At 39.1% G+C, this 21,386-nt stretch overlaps 1 protein-coding gene across 6 annotated transcripts in view; it reads left to right on the forward strand.

The window, feature by feature from the left end:
- Sorcs1 (sortilin related VPS10 domain containing receptor 1) overlaps window positions 1-21,386 on the forward strand; it is a 533,290-nt gene that overhangs the window by 395,996 nt on the left and 115,908 nt on the right. For all 6 annotated transcript variants that reach the window (XM_028874638.2, XM_028874643.2, XM_028874641.2 and 3 more), the window contains exons 7-9: window positions 12,907-13,025; window positions 15,414-15,503; window positions 21,134-21,313. In XM_028874638.2, the coding sequence (XP_028730471.1) occupies window positions 12,907-13,025; window positions 15,414-15,503; window positions 21,134-21,313 (389 nt within the window). The remainder of the gene's footprint in view (window positions 1-12,906; window positions 13,026-15,413; window positions 15,504-21,133; window positions 21,314-21,386) is intronic.

Consider the following 21,386-nt stretch of genomic DNA (forward strand, 5'->3'; position numbering starts at 1 on the left):
TTTAGTCCTTGGAGGTAAGTGCTCTTGTTATATCCCTCATTATAATGGCAAGGGGAATAAGGCTTACAATGATTAAATGCCTTTCCCTTGGTCACTATGCTAAGATTTAAGGCCAGATCTGGTTTATTCCAGATCTTGTATTTATTTATCTAACAAACATTGTTGGTTACCTTTGCTATGCTGAGTCCTCTTGTCGGCAGGAATGAGGAATGGAGAAATGCTGCAAAGGCCCTGTTCTCATAGTGGTTAACTTTTAGCTCTAATGACAAATTACAAATGAGCACATAATGTGTTTATATGAGGAATGTGCACACAGGCTTGTAAAAAAAAGCAAAGCAGAGTGGAAACACAGCCAGGGATTGGAGGAAGCTGACAAGGAAGACATCTTTGATAAGGTGCTATCTGATATGTGAGACAAAACATGAAAGTAAAGCAGTGAGTGGTGTGGTGGAAGAACATTCCACACAGATGGAACAACAAATACAAAGGACACTTAGTTTGTGTGTGCCTAGTCAATGACTAGACTTATCAAGTGACAGGTAAGTATGATTGGTGAAATCATTAAAGCAACTCCACATAGTTAAAAGGGAGGTTTATTTTGTGGGGTAACACACAAGTGAAAGGATAGGTAAAGGTGTCTGGGAAAGGTGTAGCACAGTCCTGTGGTGTTCTCTGGAGAACTCTGCTCAGTCTACCTCCAGCATCCAGGGTCCAGGAACCAAGAGAGCCGGTGCATCCAGATCTTGGGTCTTCAGGGTCCTCTCTCAGCCCCGCCTTGTAGGACTGACAGTTACTGAAGCCTCAATGGGGGTTGGAACTTCCAGATCAAAGCTGGAATGGCTACCCACTACAAAGTATGCCCTTTGTCTTTGTCCAGTCCATAATGGAAGATAGGAATAGTACTATGTTGTTCCTTATTAGACATCTACCATGTTCCAAGTATGATATTTAGTATAGAGAGCAGTAGCAACCCAATATTGCTAAGTGAAGAAATGGTTGATTGAATGTATCATATCTCAGGAGCCATTCCTTGAATTACATCTCTCCTAGAATTAATCTTATGACATGCAGATATATAAATATACTATACTCATTTCTCTAGTGAAACAAACAAACAAACAAGGTTGTAGGAAAGAAACTCTGTGACTGATGCATTGGCTCAGCAGGTAAAGGCACTTGCCATTAAGAATGATAACCTGAATGGAATGCCCTGGAATCCACATGAAGTGGAAAACTGACTCTTACAAGTTGTACTCTAACCTCTGCACACAGACTCACACTAAAAATGAATTACATATAATGTGGTTATAAAAATAAAGAAACTCTAGATATTTTCTTACCTATGCACTAAAATGTTTTCACTGTTTCTTGCTTCTTCTCATCCTTTCCAATTTCATTCTGGCTTTCCTTCCTGCTTCTCCCTTTTCCTCTCTACCTCTTGCCCTCTCCTTTCTCCTACTTTCTTTGTAAGATTAATTTGGGAAGTTAAATGAACAATGTACTTACCACTGTGTCAGGGTTGAGTGTGACCTATAAACATGACTTGTATCTGCTGAACTGGATCCATTTCTGATATGAGCATCTGGTTGGCTGGATGGCTAGATGGTTCAGCGTTCATGGACTGCTCTTACTCCAACATGGCTCACATTCTCTCTTGACTTCTTGATCTTGGCCAGAAATCATTGTTTTAGGCGGGTGATGATGGCTTATCTTTGTCACCATGCCATGCTACTTGCACATTTTATTGGACTTTTCTATGGCTATCCTAATCTGGAAAAGGTATTTTTCCATCTTCACAATAGAGCAAATTATAAATGAGTCTTTGTCTTCAGGAGTCTAGACTGTAAAAGACATAAGCCCACAATTCCATATGATTTTAAATGAAACAAATGCAGCATACCAGTCAAACTTTCTCTCACTCAGGAGAACATCTATGCAGAGACATGAAGGTTGGAAGTTTCTCACATGTGGACCTGAATAACTCACAAGATATACCCAGCACACTATTTCCAGAGGCTTTAATTTTCTGTATTTCCTTTATTGTTTAATTTTAATGATCTCTTCTATTCCTGTTCTCATGTTGGTCATTTTTTTTTATTTTATTCTAGAACATTCTCTGTTGTTTTCACAGCCTCTGAGTACCAATGGAGAGTAAGAAAGACATCATTTGGTTTAGTAATGTATTGCAGTGATAGAAGATGTGCATAGCATTTTCTAAGTCATTGGATTATTTTCCTACAATACAAAGAAAGGAAAAAGGAAAGGGAAAAATAATTCATACTTGTCACAAATAAAAATTTTAAACAATAAAGAAGGTCGATTCACGAGGTCATCGTGTCAAAACAGAACATGTCTCAACTTTGATGTACACATTCATGTCTGATGTTACTCACTTTTGAAGATGTCAGTGTTTAACTGGCACATAACATGAGGACAGTAGAAGACAATTAAAGTGCACGAGACAACAGTGTGCTGCTGTGAATCTCCCTCTCCCTCTCTCTCTCCCTCTCTCCCTCCCTCTCTCCTCCCTCCTCCCTCCCTCCCTCCCTCCCTCCCTCCCCTCTCTCTCTCTCTGGTGTTGTTTTGTGTATGTGTGTATGTTGGATAAGAACATTACTATAAAGATTTTAAAACAAGTAATAAAGCATCAACAAGTATACAAGAAGATTTTCTATGTGGATATTTGGGTTTTAAAATGTGTTCTGCTTTAAAGTTGAAAATTAACAGGGAATAGGAAGGCATATTGCTTGTGCTTGCTTGCATAGTTTACAGTTCTGTTGGTAGTTAATCTTCTACAATCCTAAGGAATAGGAAAGTCCTTGATGCTGAATATATATATTTTAAATAATAGAAGGAATGTGTACAGTCCCATAGGTGTGTGATGTGTATTTTAGTTTTTGTTCTGTCATTCACTAGTGTATGAACTTGCACAAACCCCACTCCTAAATCTTGGTTTCTTCACCTGTAAAAGAAAAAAACAAAAAAACCCTCTAACTTTTGCAAAGTTTAAAAGAGGAAAAGCCCTTGTGATCCACTTGGCACAGTTCTGACCCAGAGGAGAGGCTGCTCTGGTGATTTTGGAGGTTAATGCTGCAGTTGCTGTCAATGGAGACATTCCAAGCTCTGCCTGAGCCCCAGGAAAAAAATGCCAATTAAAGCCCAAGGAGAATTTGAATGGAGAAACAGGAGAGGAATACACAGCTCAGCCAGCAGATCTCTCTGAATGAATATAGGCTGTCTGCCCACTGGGAAAGTAATAACATCATTTTAAAATAGTAGAGGTCCTGAATACACAAGCTGCCCAGGGATATCAGAAATCTTAGTTTTGTCTTGGCATGAGTAGAAAGAAACAGATAAAGACCTATCAGAACTTACAGTAAGAGCTTGAGTTTTATCAGTGATTTGGATTCTAAAATTCTAAAAGCCCTCTTCACAGAGTCTGCAGACAAGCTTATGAAATGACCTTGCTGTAACATGGCTTTTGGGTATGAAGCGAGGGCTTGGGGGTCACTCAAGTGGAAGGAAAGACCATCTACACAACAAGAAGGCTCATATATTGAGTATGACAGTGGCTTCCATATTCCTACCCATGGCTATTGACATTTCAGGCTCAGCCTGCTGACCACTTTTTCACATTGCCCACACAATGTATCTATTATCAATTAATAGTGCAAGAAGGGTATTTTCCATGGTGTATTTAAAATGACTTTTGTGACTTTTACTTTCACTTGGCAGATTATATGTATTTGCAGAATACAATGTGGTATCTTCTTTAATAATTTTATTTTTTATTTTATTTACATCTGTTTGTATGTAAGTGTATGCACATGTATGTGAATTCCAAGTCTGTGTGCACAAATCAGAAGCAGATATTATGGTACACACAGCTGGTTACATGAGTGCTAGGATTCCAACTTGTATTTTCATGATTGTGTACCAAATACTCTTAACCTCAAATCATTTCTCCTAGCCCAGAGTTTTCATATATTTATCTGTAATATAGAATCATTAAATAAGGCTAAGGAATCCCATTGCCTCCCATAAGTTTCATGTTTGTTGTGAAAATGGTTGAACTATATACTTATAGCAATTTTGAAACATTAGTAGTTACTGTGGCCGCCATTCTGTGTAAGAGGTTATTGAATCTTCCTCCTGACTAGAATTTTGTATCCTTTTACAGTAACTCCCTGTGATGGTTAATTTTCAACTTGATGGGATTTGGAATCGCCCAGAAGCATGACTGTGGGCTACTGTTTTAATTAGGTTAATTGAGGTTGAAGACTGTGCCACTTTGGTTGACACTGTTCCCTGACTGGAATTCCATACTGCATAAAAAGGAGAAAGCAATTTAAGTACAGGGATCCATTGATGCCTCTTTCTTGACTGTGGATAGAATGTGATCAGCTACTTCAAGCTCTTACCACTATGACTTTCTTGGAGTCATGGACTGAAGGAACAGAAGTTATAAGGGTTAGTTGATATTGAAATAGTGTCGTACTTACTGTTCTATTCCTAGGAGTCACCATGATCAAGGCAACTTATAAAATAAATCATGGCTTTGGGAGCCTGTATACAGTTTCAGGGGGCAAGTTCATGATTGTCATGGTGGGGAGCATGGTGGCAGACAAGTAGACCTGGTGCTGGCAGACACGATGCTCGAGCAGTAGATGAGAGATTATATCTGATCTACAAGCAGGAGGCAAACAGAGGGAGAGGGAGAGGGAGAGGGAGAGGGAGAGAGAGAGGAGAGGGAGAGGGAGAGGGAGAGGGAGAGAGAGAGAGAGAGAGAGAGAGAGAGAGAGACTGGCCCTGTTATGGACATTCAAAAACAATACTACAATTAAGAGACAAGCTCAAGGCTAAAAGAAAATATTTGCAAACCACACATCTGATAAAAAGTAAATACCCCAAATCTGTAAAGATGTTACTTCAGTAAGAAGAAAATAGCCTAATTCTCAGGAAGAGGTGCATAAAAGATCAATAGATATATGATAGCATGCTCATAACCACTAATCATGAAGGAGATCTAAGGGAAACCCACAATGAGATAAGGTCAGCCCAACAGAATGTGCATATCAAAATGGGACCCAATACATATCAGTAACCATTAGGGAAAAATGGAGCCTTTGTATACTATTGGTAGGGATATAAATTAACATGTGCAATATAGAAAACAATGTGGATGTTCCTCAGATTATATCATTTGATTAATCAATTCCATTTTTGATAATAGCCAAAGCATATATTTGAAGTAAGTGACTGTCAGAACAATGAGTAAAGAAAATGGCATAATTACCCAGTGAGTTACTCTTCAGCTTTTAAAATTGAAAAGTCCTGACATGAATAAACCTGAAGGCTATGATGGCAAGTGAAATAAGAATCAATCACTGTATGGATCTCACTCATATGTGGAGTCTAAAATACTTGAATTCACAGAAGCCTAGAATGGAACCATGGTTGTAAATAGCTATGGGAAGTGTACCCTGAGTAAAAAAATTGAGGAAGGAAGGTTTTATTTTGGAATACTGCTCTAGACACAGACCACGTGAGGTCCAAACTCCAAGCAATAAAGGAAGAGAATGCAAGGAGTCTCCAGCAGATAAGATATACTTTATTCAGTACACACAGGCCCATACAGGCTGGCTGTGTGTCAAAGACAAGGGCCAAGGTGGAGGCCTCTGTTCATAAAGCCATATTTATACAGAATTACACAAAAACGATTTTCACCTTTGGGTTCCTTGGACATCCATTGTCTGCCATCATTAGCTAACTCATGGTCCCCTAGATGCTGCATACTGGTCACGTTTTAGCTAACTTACACTAATGCCATGCAGTCTGTGGTGGTTTGAATGAGAATGTCCCCCATAGGCTCATATATTTGAATGTTTGGCCCTAGTTGGTAGAACTGTTTTGGAAGGATTAAGAACTATAGCCTTGTTTTGGGGGGTGACTCCATGATCATCATGGTGAGGAGCATGGAACATGGTGGCAGGAAGGCAGACATGATGGTGGGCAATAACTGAGAGCTTACATCTGATTCACAAGCAGGAGGCTGAAGGAGAGAGAGAGAGAGAGAGAGAGAGAGAGAGAGAGAGAGAGAGAGAGAGAGAGAGAGAGAGAGAGAGAGAGAGAGAGAGAAACCCTGTTGTTGACTTTTGGAATCTCAAAGCTCACCCCCAGTGGCACTGAGGTTGAAGACTGGGCCATTTTGGCTGACACATGACTGGAACCCCATACTATATAAAAAGGAGAAAGTGAGCTAAGCAGAGGACCCCACTAGTGCCTCCTTGACTGTGTACTGAAGTGACATCTCTGTAGATTTCGAGTGTTCACTCTTTATCAGATTGTGGTTTGCAAATATTTTCTTTTAGCCTTTTATTCATCTCTTACTGTAGTCATTGTTTTCTCTACCATATAAATGCTTTCTGGTTTCTTTCAATAAATAGCATGATGGTTTTAGCTTTGATGGCCTGTGCTTTGGGTGCCATTACTCTGAAATCTTTACCCAGACCAATGGTATAAAAAATATTCCCTGTAGTTTTTTCTAGTAGTGGGACTAACATTAAAATCTTTAATCAGTTTTGAGTTGATATTTATATATGATGTGAGATAAAAATATGATTTTGTCTTTCTGAATTTGAATATACAGTTCTCCCACTACTTAGTGAAGAGACCATCCATTCTCTCTTGTCTATTCTTGGTTCCTTGGTTAAAAATCATTGACCATGGGTGTGTAGTTTTATCTTAGGTGGAGCCTGTATTGTGTATCATCATTTACTGCAATTATACCCCAATACAGTGTTTCTTTAATTACAATGAATTTAAAACTCAAATAATAGGATGCTTCTTGCTTTGTTCTGTCTGCTCAATATTGCTTTGACTACTGGGGAAATTTCATGGTCCCATATGGAAGGAAAGCAATGCCAACCACAAGCAAACAAAATAGTAAATCCAACCTAAAAACTGAATATGAAGGGAGAAACTGCCACAGAAACACCAATATGTGTAGTTTTTGTTTTACAAGTGGTGACCTCAGAAGCAAGCAGTTAGCAATACTGGGAATTAAACAGAGAAGATTTAAATAACAATTACAGACAGATCCTTTCACCAGGCACCAGTGGGAGACCAGGATCTGTTTTTTTTTCACAAATAGTGTCTAGAGGGATAGTGTCTATTCCCATGATATGGATTAGAGATTCCAGGGGCTCAATAGTCTCCTTAGGTTTACCAAGACAACAGCCTTTGGCCTGCACTTAACTTTCCATTCCTTGATGCAGAGCCTGGCTTTTAAAGGCAGCATCTCCTCTCTGTATCAGCACAGGTTTAAAGTGGATGAGGAGCACATTATGCCAAACAGCAGCTGTTCCAGAGTGAGGATATTTGAAAAGAACAGTGCAGTATCCTAATTACCTGTGGCAAGAAAAACATCTGTGTAAGAGAGGTAATGAAATTAATTCTAACATCTAGCAGTTGCATACATTAATTGACATTAATTAATGCCAAATTACATGAGACTTCCTATGGAATCGCATCACACACTCACCAGAACAGAATATGGAAAGACTTCATCATACTTAATGCTATTACAGCAAACCCTGAGGGGAATAAGAGCGATTGGTCCCTCATTATGAACCGCAGCCAATTTCTTTCTGTTTCCATTAGAAGGAGAAAAGGAGCAAACTGAAAACTTCACTATGCTGAGAGCTGAAAACTGATCACTTCCCTTCAGCTTGCAAATTTCACTTTTAGCCATCCTGAGCAGAAACAGAAGACTAATTTTGAGTCTTTCCTCGTGTTACCTAGCTAAATGCATTGTAATTCTCAGCTCAAAGATAGACTTACTGTACAAGAAAACCAGAGTACACAGAATCAGGAAGTGGAAGGGATCAGAACATTGAGAGGTGTCTGTGGAAACTGCTTATCTCTCAAGCCCGCTATGACTCCCCACTCACCCAAGTGAGAAGTGCTGGGTCAGCAATTTGACTTCCCAGTGTCCGATTCTTTCACTGACTGCCTTGCTATGACTGTTGACATCTCATGTATGTTTTATTCACTTTTCCTGTGCAGGCACACATAGATTGGTGTCTATATATACAACTTGCCAAAAAGTGGGTCCATATTATAATATTGTCCCATCCTATTTTTAAAAGCTTTTATTTGGAAATAATTTTAGGAAGACTGAAAAGTTACCAAAATGGTTCAGAATATGTGTACTCTCTACACAGTTTTATATAGTTTGAGCATTTTTATAACCAAGGCATAGTTTTCAAACCCCCCCAAAAATACCAAATATTATCCATTGGTAACTTCTTTTTATCATATATACTTTAAGTGTTCACTCCCAGAAGCAAGAATTTAGTAGTGAATTGAATGTTTCACATTTTACTTATTCCCTTTTTGTTTCATCTATTTATTAAAGTATCATTAAACATTCCTGGGGCTGAAAAGATGGCTCAGTGGTTAAGAGCACTTGCTGCTATTACAGAGGACCACAAGTTAGATTCCCAGACTCATGTACAGGAGGCTCACTGCTGCATGTAATTTTAACTCTAGGGGACCCAACTGTCTCTTCTGGCCTCCTTGGCCACTTTCACACACACACACACACACACACACACACACACACACACACACACACACACACAAATGTAAAACTCTTTAAGTACTTGGAAATTAATGATAGGGGTCCTGTGTGCCAGCAGCATATGTGGATACCAGAGGACAATTTCATGGATTCTCTTATCTCCTTATACCTTTATGTGCCTCCAAGCATCTTAATCAGGTATCTATGTTTGCATGTGGCTCCTTTTACCTGTGGAGGCACCTTGCTAGTCCTTATTAAAAACTTTTGAGTACATACTTGAGTGATCTAATCTTCCTATATCTCGTAATTTCCTTAAATAAAATCCTTAGATATGAACCTGAGCTCCAAGGATACGACTTTATGCACCTTGCTCCACATTACTAAAGTACTGTATAGCAACATGATTTTATGAGTATTTTCATTTTGTATATAGATGTACTCACTGATATTGAAGTAGAAGAAGCCAAAGTCTAGTTCACAAAAGTCGGCCCCATGTACATGGAGATTTTCATGTTGTATAGTGAAATAAAAGTGAAGCAAATCTGGATTCAAGCAACTAAATCAATGCCTTCCCTTGTGTGCTGCAGTTCTATAAACCACCATCTTTACTCTCTGTACCGCTAAATCAGTTGATAGATCATCCTCTGCAGTGTTTTGATCATTAACTGTTCTACATACTTGTGAAAATCCATTAGAATGTCCAGCTTGTAAACCAGTGGTTCTCAACCTGGAGGTTGAATGACCCTTTCACAGGAGTCTTTTAAGACCCTCAGAAAACACAGATATTTACATTGTTGTTCATGACAGTAGGGAAATTACAGTTATAAAGTAGCAACAATTATAACTTTATGGTTGGGGGTCACCACAACATGAGGATCTCTATTGAAGGGTTGCAGTGTTAGGAAGATTGAGGAACACTACTCTAGACCTTGACAAATGCCCCTTTGTTTTCTTCTCTAGTCTCTCAGATTTACAATTTATACAAAATTGACCTATAGATATCATGTATATTTTATTTTCCATCTGGTGTTTGCTTAGGATCTTTAAAGAGGTGATTGTTATCTTAAAGAATATGATCAGACACTATTATAAATAAAACAATGAAGCTTACTCATCCAGGAGTCTCATTAAGTGTTACCTCTAAATCACAATGGAAGTTATGCTTATCCTTAGAAGCCCAGGAAATTCTAATCTTTACATTTGATTTAATTCACTTTAGACATGGTTCTTTATTTATCATCTCATGTAGCAGCAGTTGGACAATGGTAGATGCAGTACACACAATAGCTCAATGATGTCTTTAGGGACCAAGTTCTCTCAGTCTGGTCATAATCGTTACGTAAGTTTTTTTTTTTTTTTTCTTTTTTTCTTTACTTTACCCCTGGCTCCTTTAGATAAGAAGACAATTAGAATAGTCTGCATGCATCAAACTGTACATATTGCACAGAGGTAGGGAAGACACCTTCTGTATCTCTGGTACCACCCCTCACTTCTCATTTAGCAGTACTAGATTTAAATGCACTGCTCTAAGCCAACAACGTGAAGGGGATTAGGAAGATCCAGAGTGGACTTAGTTCTCACGTGTAGGAGCTTAGGAGTCACATAGAGGAAGGATGACATAGCAAATGCAGTGCTGGCTTCTCCAGCAAATAGAGGAGAAGGACATGTGGCGGAGTATGTATATAACCTCATGCTGGCATTTTCTGGAGTAACAAAGGCCAATTTCACTAGTCTTTTAAATGACTGATTATATTCCTCAAATTAGCACTATCTTTATGGGCAAAAAACCCAAACCAACCAACCAACCAACCAAACAAACAAACAAACAAAAGGAAATCAAGAAAATGATGAGTCATAATAATTGACATCTACATAGGTTTAAATTTCAAAACATGCAGCGTGTTTATTATTTAATTACATCTTAATTAATTCTGTATAGTAATTCTAATAGACTAAATGGCTGATGTTATCACTGCTTAATAGCTGAAGGATGCAAGTTTGGAGATACTGAAGCGATTTTCTCTGAGTGATGCACCTGGTATGTGACTATAGCTAGAACGAAAGCCCAGGTTTCACAGAAGGAAACCGGCTTTTCTTCTGTGGCCCCAGGCAACCTTTCAAAACCATGGAGCCACTCAAAGGCTACAAAATGGTCTAGAAGACTGTGAAATTGTGAGGTAAAGATTTGTGTGCTATAGACAGAGATGAACATTTTGAGAAAAGACAAGTCTCAAAGATTATTTTTAAGGTGAAAGATCTTAATTTGTGGTTAAAAAAAAAATGGAACTATGGGATGTCTAAAAAAAGGAGATGGAAAGGCTAGGTATAGGTTTTTCCTTTAGTTTAACTTTGGGTTCCACCAATACTCAATGTAGTTTTAGACTGGAGAGCTTCCTATGCTGGCAAAAGTTCCTCTACAGAAGGAAGATTGGAAGTAGAATTCCTTTTTTATTAAGAGATTTTCTATTCATTTTACATATCAATCACAGATTCCCCCATCCTCCCTCCTCCCACCCACCAGCCTTCCCACCCACCCAACCCCCCATTCCCACCTCCTCCAAGGCCAAGTCTCCCATGGGGAGTCAGCAAAGTCTGGTACACTCCACTGAGGCAGGTTCAAGCCCCTCCTCCCTGCACCAAGACTGCACAAAGTGTCTAACCATAGACACCAGGCTCCAAAAAGCCAGCTCATGCACCAGGGACGGGTCCTGGTCCCACTCCTGGGGGCCCCCCAAAAAGTTCAAGCCAAACAACTGCCTTGCTTATCCAGATGGCCTAGTGTAGACTCAGTAAATGATAAATCAAGAGTTCTACTTTCCAGAGCCCCCATGGTACTGGAAACTCGTGATTCATCATTTAGTGAGTCTACTAGCATCTACATCAGTCAAGGGTCAGCTGGCATAAATGTGCATGCTGCCCCCTACTGACCCTTCTTGCAGAGTTCAGGAATATTCAAGTTCTCATATGTAGATGTACTTGGGAAGTTCTTTGCTAATTTTAAGAGAAGTCTTTCATGAACCCTTCTATCCACCTTAGTACAACGTTGCTCGTCCCCACTTCCTGTCAATGATCAAGTTCTAATGTTTCATTTGGGAAAGATGTCTGTAAGCACCAAAAGTAAGTATAATAACCTCACTTTCATACAAAAACATACATTCAAATAAGCAGATGTGTTTCTAAGAATATTCAGATTTTTGCTTACAGTGTACTGGGATTACTGTTAGGACTTAGCAGTATAACAGAAGAACACACACACACACAATCATGGGGGTTATATTTTCATTGGAGCAGTATATAGAAATACATAGTGATGAATCATTGGTATAGCATCTAAATTTTATTCAGGGAGTGATCATGGAAGATCTTCAGAAGTAGCAGTGGGCCAAAATTGAGAACTTCGTTAGTAACTTGGTAAAATTCTCCTTGAAGGAAAATTGGTAACTTGGTAAATTGGTAACATTGGTGAAATTCTCTGGGAAGGAGAAAGTGTGGATAGAAAGTCTGTAACACCATGGGGAGGTTGGGAATGCTTATCAACATAAATTAGGGGATTAGAAAACTCATGGGCAGAGCAAGAGAGACAGATATGTAATCAGGAGAGGAACGTAGGTATGGTGGTCAGAGGAGGGTTTGAATGTATTCCAGTGTGGTTTTATGTTTTAATGTGGCATTTTAAATAAATACTGCCATAAAAGGATTTCATGGAGCCAGAGACTGTCTAATACAACATCCCTCCAGCAACAGACCATGAACTGACCTGAGTCATCAGTACTGTGTTGTGTTTATTGGCCACTGTGCTGTCTCAGCTGAAAACCCAAGTTTCAATTTACTCACCTCTAAAATGAGAACAAAGATTTTGAATTGGAGATGTTGCTATCGTGTTTCGTTTCCAATCCACAAAGAAGCAACCTTTATCTTATTAAGGATCATAGCGTTCATTCCAGTGGAACTTCCACCAGAGATTTTAAAATACTGCATGCAAGTGTGTTTCCCTGCTTTTCAGTCAAATATCGAAGTGTGGAGGTGAATTCTAATAAAGATGAAAATATGGTTACAAAATTTCAAATCTTATGTCAGTTTTTGAAAATCTTTTCTTTTGGGTTTAGAAGAGGAAAGCTAAATAAGATTTTTTTTTGTGTAGGATTACAAGTCTTATTTGACATATCAGGAAAGCGTGATTCAGGTAGCAACGTAATAAAATAACAATGGAATTTGAGCAGTAGGGTGATATTGAGTGATCACTTGGAGAGACTGTGAGTCTTGTGTGAACACTTCCAGATTCCAAGGGAAATGTTCATTGACTCTGACTTCTTCCCTTCTAGATTCACAATACCTAACTTGTCGGATGCAAAACTGCACAGATGCCAACAGAAATAAGCCTTTCCCAGGCTACATTGACCCTGACTCTTTGATTGTTCAGGATGACTATGTGTTTGTTCAGGTAAGAAAACCCTACTTCTGTTTATTGGCTCAAGGCATTTCTCATTTCTGTCATGCTATAACCCTTTCGGCCTGCCTGCACAGCCTCAAAGGGAAGGAAGACATGGATCAGAAAGAAGGACTAAAAGGACAAAGAGAAAGGAGAAGGTGGAAGGAGAAGGAGAGGAGGAGGGAAGAGAGTAAAGAAGGGTGGAAGGGAGGAGGGAGGCTTAAGGCTATTCTTGAGCCTACTGTCCGTAGTAATTTACCATCCTATCTAAAAAGTGCTGCATTGACTCAGGAGTGATGTACACTTCTATTTATCTGTTTCCCAATAACCTCAAGTCATTAAATAAACTTTGAAGCTATGTCCATTTGTCCTCATCAGGGAAATGATCATCTCTTCAGCCCCATCCTCAGTTATCACTTTAAAAGAAAAGAAGGTGAATGGGAAATGGTGTGATGGATGGAGGTGGGACTAGGCAGAGACCAACTAAGAAGTATCCCCTGGTGTGGTCAGGAACCACTGCAACTCCCAGGGAAATATGGAATAAATAATTTCCTTCTCCTAAGAGAATGGAAAACCATTTGAGAAGTTGAGATTTCATGAGTAGTGACAGGAGACAGGCAGTCACCAGGAACAGCTTCATTTAGCTTTTTTTTTTTTGGTCTTTCAAGACAAGGTTTCTCTGTGTATCTTTGCTCTTGAGGACAATTTTAGTTTCCTTTAGTCAATTCATCTAAAAATCATGTTATTACTTTTCAGGGGAAGAATGGAAAAGGTATAATTGCTGAATAGGTGGATAAATGTATGTTTACAGCAAATTAAGTGTATATATCATACAGTATTTTAAATGTATTTATATAATACATAAGGGTATATACACACTACAGTTAAGGTACAATCTAGACACAAGTTTATTTGAAGAATAATTGATATCTAATCCTATGCATTGAAAGAAGACGGCCAGCATCAACCTATATAATTTTGAATTGTTTCACAAGTGATGATACACACATCCTTGTTCCTTTTCCTTCAGAGAAGTGTGTAATGAACACTTGGATAATTTCAAGTGACATTCAAATGGTTGCATGTGTTAGTCCCGTCCCTCATTTCTCTACCAGTAATGCTGTCAGGAATATTTCTCTGCTTTCTAGCAACAGTTTATATTCCACATATCTGGCATACCAATCAAAGTCAGAATTTATATTTAGAATTATGAGAATAACCTCCTGTAGCCCATTGCTTCCACACATAGCACTGAAGAATGTCTCTTTCCAGGTGCTCCCCTGTGTCTGATGATCATTTTCCACAAGCTATGTTGACATTCCAAGTATGCAAACTCCAGTGACATTCAAACTGCAGATACTTATATAGGTCATGATTGGCTCTCAAGAGAAACACATTGCCAGAGGTGCCTTCTATTCTGCCTAGAGTAGTATTCAAGTCTGGATAGAAACCACACCTCATCTTCCTGTTCTGCAAGCCCTTCAGTATTCGTTGACCTGCTTTGGACAAAACAGTGCCAGTTTCCATGGTTTTCTTCCAAAAGATAGAGACCTAGAATTAATTTGGAATCCAAACCTGGAGTGGCTTTCTGCTAACATTCTTGGACATACCCTTAGGCATCAGTGTGATGCCATCAAATAGGAACTTTGTGTGGAGATGAGAAGGCTTCTCTCTACTGATGAACCTGGACTACTTCCTTCTGGCCCAGTATGGTCACTTGTGTAACATGGACTTGAGGCTGAAAAGCTAGACTGATGAAGGACAGTGAGCTAATATGTCCTGAGGCTTCTAGCATTGGGAAGAACACAGTTAATACAGTTTCTAAGCTTTAGAGTCACATTGCAATTTTATATCTAGTAACACACTATATAGATATCTAGATATACATATATAGATTAAACATATATAATTTATATGTGTATATATACACATGTATATATTATATATAAAATAATATATATTATATGATTATATTGTATAGTATATGTATATATGTATATATAATTTATTGTTCTGTGTCAGTATTTTTCCTTTCCTGCTTTGATGTCTGTGCACCACAAGCCTGCCTGAGGCTAGACAAGGAGGAATTCAGATCTTTTGGAACTAGATTCACTCTGGGTGCTGGAAATCAAACTCCAGTTCCCTGGAAGAGCAACAGATGCTCTTCACTATTGAGTCATTTCTCCAGACCCATCGTGCAAATTTTCAGATTACATTTTTGTCTATTGCATGGTTGTTGTTGGTCTTCTGAGCACCCGTATACAGTGAGTGAGTAGCTTTTCTGGTCAATACCAACCACTCATAGCTGTGCTCCGCAGGCATTTTCGGTGCTGTGTGGCAGCTTCATTCAGGCAGCTGCTCTGTGGTAGCTCCTCTCACCACCTTGTTTCTGTGATCTAGCTGACATCTGGAGGAAGACCACATTACTACGTGTCCTACCGAAGAAGCACGTTTGCACAAATGAAGCTCCCGAAATACGCTTTGCCCAAGGTACACACTGGGTTGCTGTTTTGACTGTTCTCCTCTCAGGTACAGTCTGCCTCCGCCATATTCTCAGGGTCACTGCCAGCTTCCAGTGATGAGTTCCCTGTTTCATCAGCCCCACTTCTGCATTTAGACTTCCCAGTTCCTTGTGGGTAATTCTGTCTCCCTTTGTATGTGGGTCTTTCTCCTGTTCTCTTCCCCTCTGATTTTTTTCTTCCTTTGGAATTCTTGCTGTGTGGGCATCTGAATAAATTAATAATACTCTTGTTTTTGCCTTTCAATATGAAATTTTTCCAGGCAGTATGTTTGTTTTTAAATCCAAACAGGAAAAAAAAAAAAATGTTCACTTTACGTTACAACATGGCTGTTGTTCTTAGTGGATGTTAGGAAACTGGTTCTCTTCAGAGACCTGAGGCACAGCTAAGTGTTCTGACCTCTCTAGCCACTCCCTTTTGAAAACGGTGGAAAAGAGAAGTGAGAGACCCTCCTCCCCCGCATCCTCAGGCTCTTTCCACAATTCTGAAAAACTGTGTTAATATGGAGCGCCATCTAGTGGAAAACAGATGATGTGGCCTTTCAAAAATGCCTTTTTGAAATCTCACTGTTTTCTGTGTTGTATTTTAAGTGGCCAAAATTTAGTCGATTGTGGCTTAATTTTTGAGCAAATGAGATGTATGTGTGTGGGGGAAAGGGATAAGAAAGTGATTTCGTTGATCTAAATAGAATTGTAACTCAACTTTGAAAGATTTAAGTTGAACAAACTATATAATGAAATTTATTTTGAGTCGAGTATTGTCGTTTAGTGAAATTCAAATGCAGGAGGAAGGCTGAGAATTGTTAAAATTGTCCATGATGGTCTCCTTGGAGGAATCCTGAGGAAAATTTCAATTCATGGAAAAAAAAAAAGGTGTACCCTCCCTGGGCTGAGTACTGAGTACTGAAATGAATTGTGATTCATTCACTGAAATTTGAAGAAGACAACTTGAAAGATTTGTAGATTTAAGAACAAGATTTATACCCAGTACAGTGAGATGCCCTGATTCAAGAGGTATGGAGAATTGAGCCTAAATCAGGGAACTTCAAATTTCATTCATTCATCACATGCTCAATCTTGGGTCTGCATATTCTTAGCAGAACAATTTCAGTCAAAACAAATTCTATTTGCCACACAGGGAAGGTTAGAACCCAAATTTGTTAGTATCCATACCTGTGATTTTTATGATTTTATTCCCTGGCAAGTAAATTAGTGACTCCAATTGTTAAAATGTAGCATGCTCGCCACCCCACCAAATTTGTTGTGCTATCAAAAAAAATGGAGGAGGGCCTCACTGGTCTAGGAACCCTAGAAAGGTAGTTTAAACTCAGAGGGTTTTGTGGATAGACTGCTGGAGATGGGGGTGGGGGGACAGGTATTTTATATTGCTTGTTCATAGTCATCACAAAGATCACTGTTGACAGCTGTCCTCAGTGGCCTCTAGACAATCTAGAAGGCAATATTTCCTTTGCAGCTTAATTGGCCATCTACCCCACCCCCCACCCCTGCCACCCAGATGATCATATTCCATGACTTAGCTTCATTTGAGTTCTCAGGGTAAATGCAGTGATTAATTTGGCTTGTTACTGAAAAAAAATGGAAGTGAGTGTAGCAAATAAATGCATTATTTGGTCCAGGAGGATGTTTATTATATAAAGCAAAGAGAAGCTTCATTATAATCCCATTATAGCTTCAAAGAGAAGCCCCAGCATGGGTGGAGTGATCTGCCTCCAAGGTGCTGTATTACATGGCCTTCTGTCAGAACCAGGGCTGCACCTACAGGTAAACAAAGCTTCATGCTGACCTAAGGAATAGAGACACATCAGTTCTCTCCTGCTCAAATGTTTTTAATCACCTACTGCCGTTGTATCAGATGTTGAAGGGGCAGAATGTTGCCTTGGGCTATGTTTAAACAATTAATAATGGAGAAGAAAAACCAACAAAGAGTGATGGCTAAATGTTGTCATTGCAAGTAAGAGTACGTGGCTTGCTAGGCCAAACTAAACAGTGACCGTTCTTCCTTCCCCTGAGTTACTTGGAGACCATTCTTCAAAACTCCAGTGAGATAGATGAGGTAATACATCCCAAAGTGCCTCAAGTGTTTTCGAGAACAGACACTCTATAAAAGCAAGGTAATATTATTATTACTATGGATCTAGTTGTCTCCATAGTGGAAGATGGATGGGTACCAGGATGCAGGGGGTACAAAGGATGCTCAATTTTGGCTGGAGACCTAACTTCAGACTGAGTCTGTCACTAACTTGCTTAGAAACCTCGGCTCTCTGGGTTTTTATTACTTTTTCTTTTATTCATTTTTTTTTAAAAAATAAAGAGCTTAGATTCAAAACAATATTTTTCCCCAATTTTTCATTCAGCATAAAATATCCTTAGTGATATATTGGAAAAAATTGGTCCTGTAGTCAAATAAGTTTAAAAAGAATGTAAACTTCAATCCATGTGACTTCCTTAGAGACTAGGTGGAGGTCACTAATCTGAATGGTTCATGAATGTCCTATGAGCAACAAAACTCTTCAGTTCAGCATTAATTCAATAGTTTATCACCATGCATGATGGAATAAACCAAAAATAACCCCAGCCTCTTGGAACTAGAGACAGGTTATCAGTAGTTTGACTCCAGGAGCTGGAGACATGGCTCAGGAGTTGAGTTTGTGCTGCTTTTCCAGAGGACCTGAACTGAGTTCCCAGCACCTGTATGGGGTACGTCATGACCATCTCTAGCCCTAGCTCCAGGGTATCTGACACCCTGTTTTCACCTCCAAGAGTATCCACATGTGTGGTGTACTCATAAAGATATACACACCCATTCACTTAAATGAAATAAAAATAGATCTTAAAAAGAAAAACAGTTTGAGGCCAGCTTAGATGACATAGTGATTTCAAGGCTAACTTGGTTGTAGAGCTGGCTGCATAGCAGGATTCTATTTTATAAGCAAACAGACAAACAAACCCAGGTGAATAAATCACCACCACTAATAAGAGCAAAGTGTCCTAACAAAGAAGCTTCCACCCCATTGAAAAATACATTACAATCAAGTAATGCTAGTATCCTTTGGGACAGACTCTGCAAGGTGCTCCAGTAGAACTCAAAATAAGAGTCTGTATTGGTTCAGAATCATGAGAATTGGTGAAACAATAAGAACACACTTTCTTAATAAGGGGTTGAAGAAAGATGAAAAAAATTACAGGTGTATCAAATCTTTATGACCAGCATCATTGTGTAAAGTCTGTTTAGTGAAATTACATAAAGATAGAGATTGGTTTGCAGTCTTTATCTAGACATGGTCATTTTACCCAGTTAACATCACATGGCATGTTCTACCAGCGACCTTGTTCAAGCTATTTAGAAGAACTGTGTTTTCAATACCATCTTAGTTACTTGTCCTGTTGCTGTGATAAACTACCCTGACCAAAACAACTGAAGGGAGAAGGGGTTTATCACAGTTCAAGGCTACACAGAGTTGAATCCTTTCAGTGGGGCTTCAAGCAGCTGGCCGTATTTCAGGAAGCCGAGAGAGATGAATGTTTGTGCTCAGCCACCTTTCCCATTTTTATTTAGTCCAGGACAGAGCCGTTAGTGTTATTCCCACTCAGAGTGGGTCTTCCCAAGTCAATTAATGAAATCTAGAGATTTATGGTATTCCCAGACCCTTATCCACAGGTGATTCTGGTCAAGTTGACAATAATGCTAGCTGTTATCTACAAGTACCAAATCTACACAATGGACTGTGAAGTGTGATCTGTAGAAGAATGACCATAGTCTCCCAGGATTATGTTCTCAATTCTGTTATGTGAGTCAATCAAAAGTTCACTGTTACTGAAATTCATACTGAAACCCATGGGTGGGAATTAGCTGTGATAGGCTGAGCTTTCATTTGAAACAATTTAACAGAAATCCAGGACTACAACATACTTAAAGGAAGGAAACATAAACAGGAAGCAGTTGTTAAACAATTTTAAAGATTTGGGGTTCTGTCCCATTATGAATTAGGAACCATGGAAGGTTTGTCCACATGGATGAATTAGTGGATCCATAGCTAATTTCCTCCCAGAAAGAAAACATTTGGAAGAACCTTTTCTTGAGTATATCAGTGAGTGAATATTCAAATATTTCAAAAGCAGAGAAGCCAAGTTGATTATTTATAATCAACAAAAGGGATAGACAGACTCCCTTAAGCAAAATACTCACCATGTATAAAACATACCCTAATTGGTAAACACTATTATGGTATTTAAGACTTGCTGATTTTATCTTCACTATCATGTGAAGGACATGTTCTTGCTATCACATATTCACAGACACAATGTCTGAGCATCAAGTTCCACTCAGATGACTATGTCACAAGCCAAGACTGAACTCAGATTATGAGAACTTGAGGTTAGAAGTATGACTCAAGTTACACTGAATAGTTTGAGTTGAGCTGGTTACCAGGAAGATCATCGTATCTAAAGCTTTGCAAGCATACAGACAGCATGTTTTATGTTACATAAAAGCCAAAGGCATTTCTGTATTATTCTTTTGCTATATATTATTGGGTACCTTGGTTTATTTTGGGCCTTTTAAGTTTTAACTGCTTTACTCTGAGTTCTTTGGGAGTGCTTCTGTGTAGTCTCCTTTGGCCACAGGATTAAAAAGCAGCCCAAAGCACACCAACAGGCTTTCCTTAAGGAAACAGTAAGCCTTGGCTGGAGATAGCCAGTTTAGAATAATATTGGACAGTGGCTAGAGTCCTGAATGGGGAATGCAGAATTTGGAATTCTTGCCAGAGGACAGAGGACAAGGCCTCCATGTTTCCTTCACTTTTTATTTCTATATCTGGTAACCTTGGAGTTTGGAAACAATATCCTTTATGATGACTCTTTTTCTCTCCTGTAGTTTTCTTAGAGAAATTAGCAGAGGAAAATAATGGATTAGTAGCTGAGTCCTTACATTAATTACTCATACAAACAGTAATGCTTTGGAATTTTTCTGGTAGACATTTTTCCCCGCTGGGGAATTTCAGGGTATTCTGAACCTTTGGCAATGCTTATCAAGCTTTAATGTGCATATTATTCATGGAGGAACCTCATTAAAAAGCATATTGTAATTCATTGAGTAGGGTCTGAGGTTCTGTGTGTCTAAGGAACTTGCCCACTGTACCATCTCTGCTAATCCACAGACCACAGTGGAATCTAGTGCTTGTCTGGCTTCTTTCTGTCACTGCAGATTGTCCTTATGTTTGCCTTGTGTAAGTCTTCTTAGCTAGTAGTGCTTGAATTTGCCATCATATAAGAATGACTGGTTCTCCAGATTCATACATTTGAAGGTAGTAACCTTCAAATTGTCTAATAAGGCAGTTAAATTACAATTAGGTTGCTATACATCCTTCTATCTCATTTTGTCATGGCTGTACTGCTTCACTCCAAAGTGACAAAGAAAATGCACAATTAATACTCAGCCATTTTCATATGTGTGAAAGGAAACTTTCCCTGTCTCTCTCTCTGCATTCCATCAAAGCTCGTCATCATCCACACTCTTTCAATGCATGCCAGGTTAATGTATAAAACCCTTCTTCCCTCTTCACTTCCCTGTGTTTTTCTTTAGGACATGCATGTCATTAGCACAGATGAGAATCAAGTGTTTGCAGCAGTTCAAGAATGGAACCAGAACGACACCTACAACCTCTACATCTCAGACACCCGTGGTGTCTACTTCACCCTGGCCTTGGAGAACGTCCAGAGTAGCAGAGGCCCTGAAGGCAATGTCATGATCGACCTCTATGAGGTATGTCACCAAGCATATGTGGTTCTGGAGGACAGCAGCACCCAGACTAACTGGTGAAATATGGGTCATTTGA

Source organism: Peromyscus leucopus, chromosome 1 (genome assembly GCF_004664715.2).
Source record: "Peromyscus leucopus breed LL Stock chromosome 1, UCI_PerLeu_2.1, whole genome shotgun sequence".
Lineage (NCBI taxonomy): Eukaryota > Metazoa > Chordata > Mammalia > Rodentia > Cricetidae > Peromyscus > Peromyscus leucopus.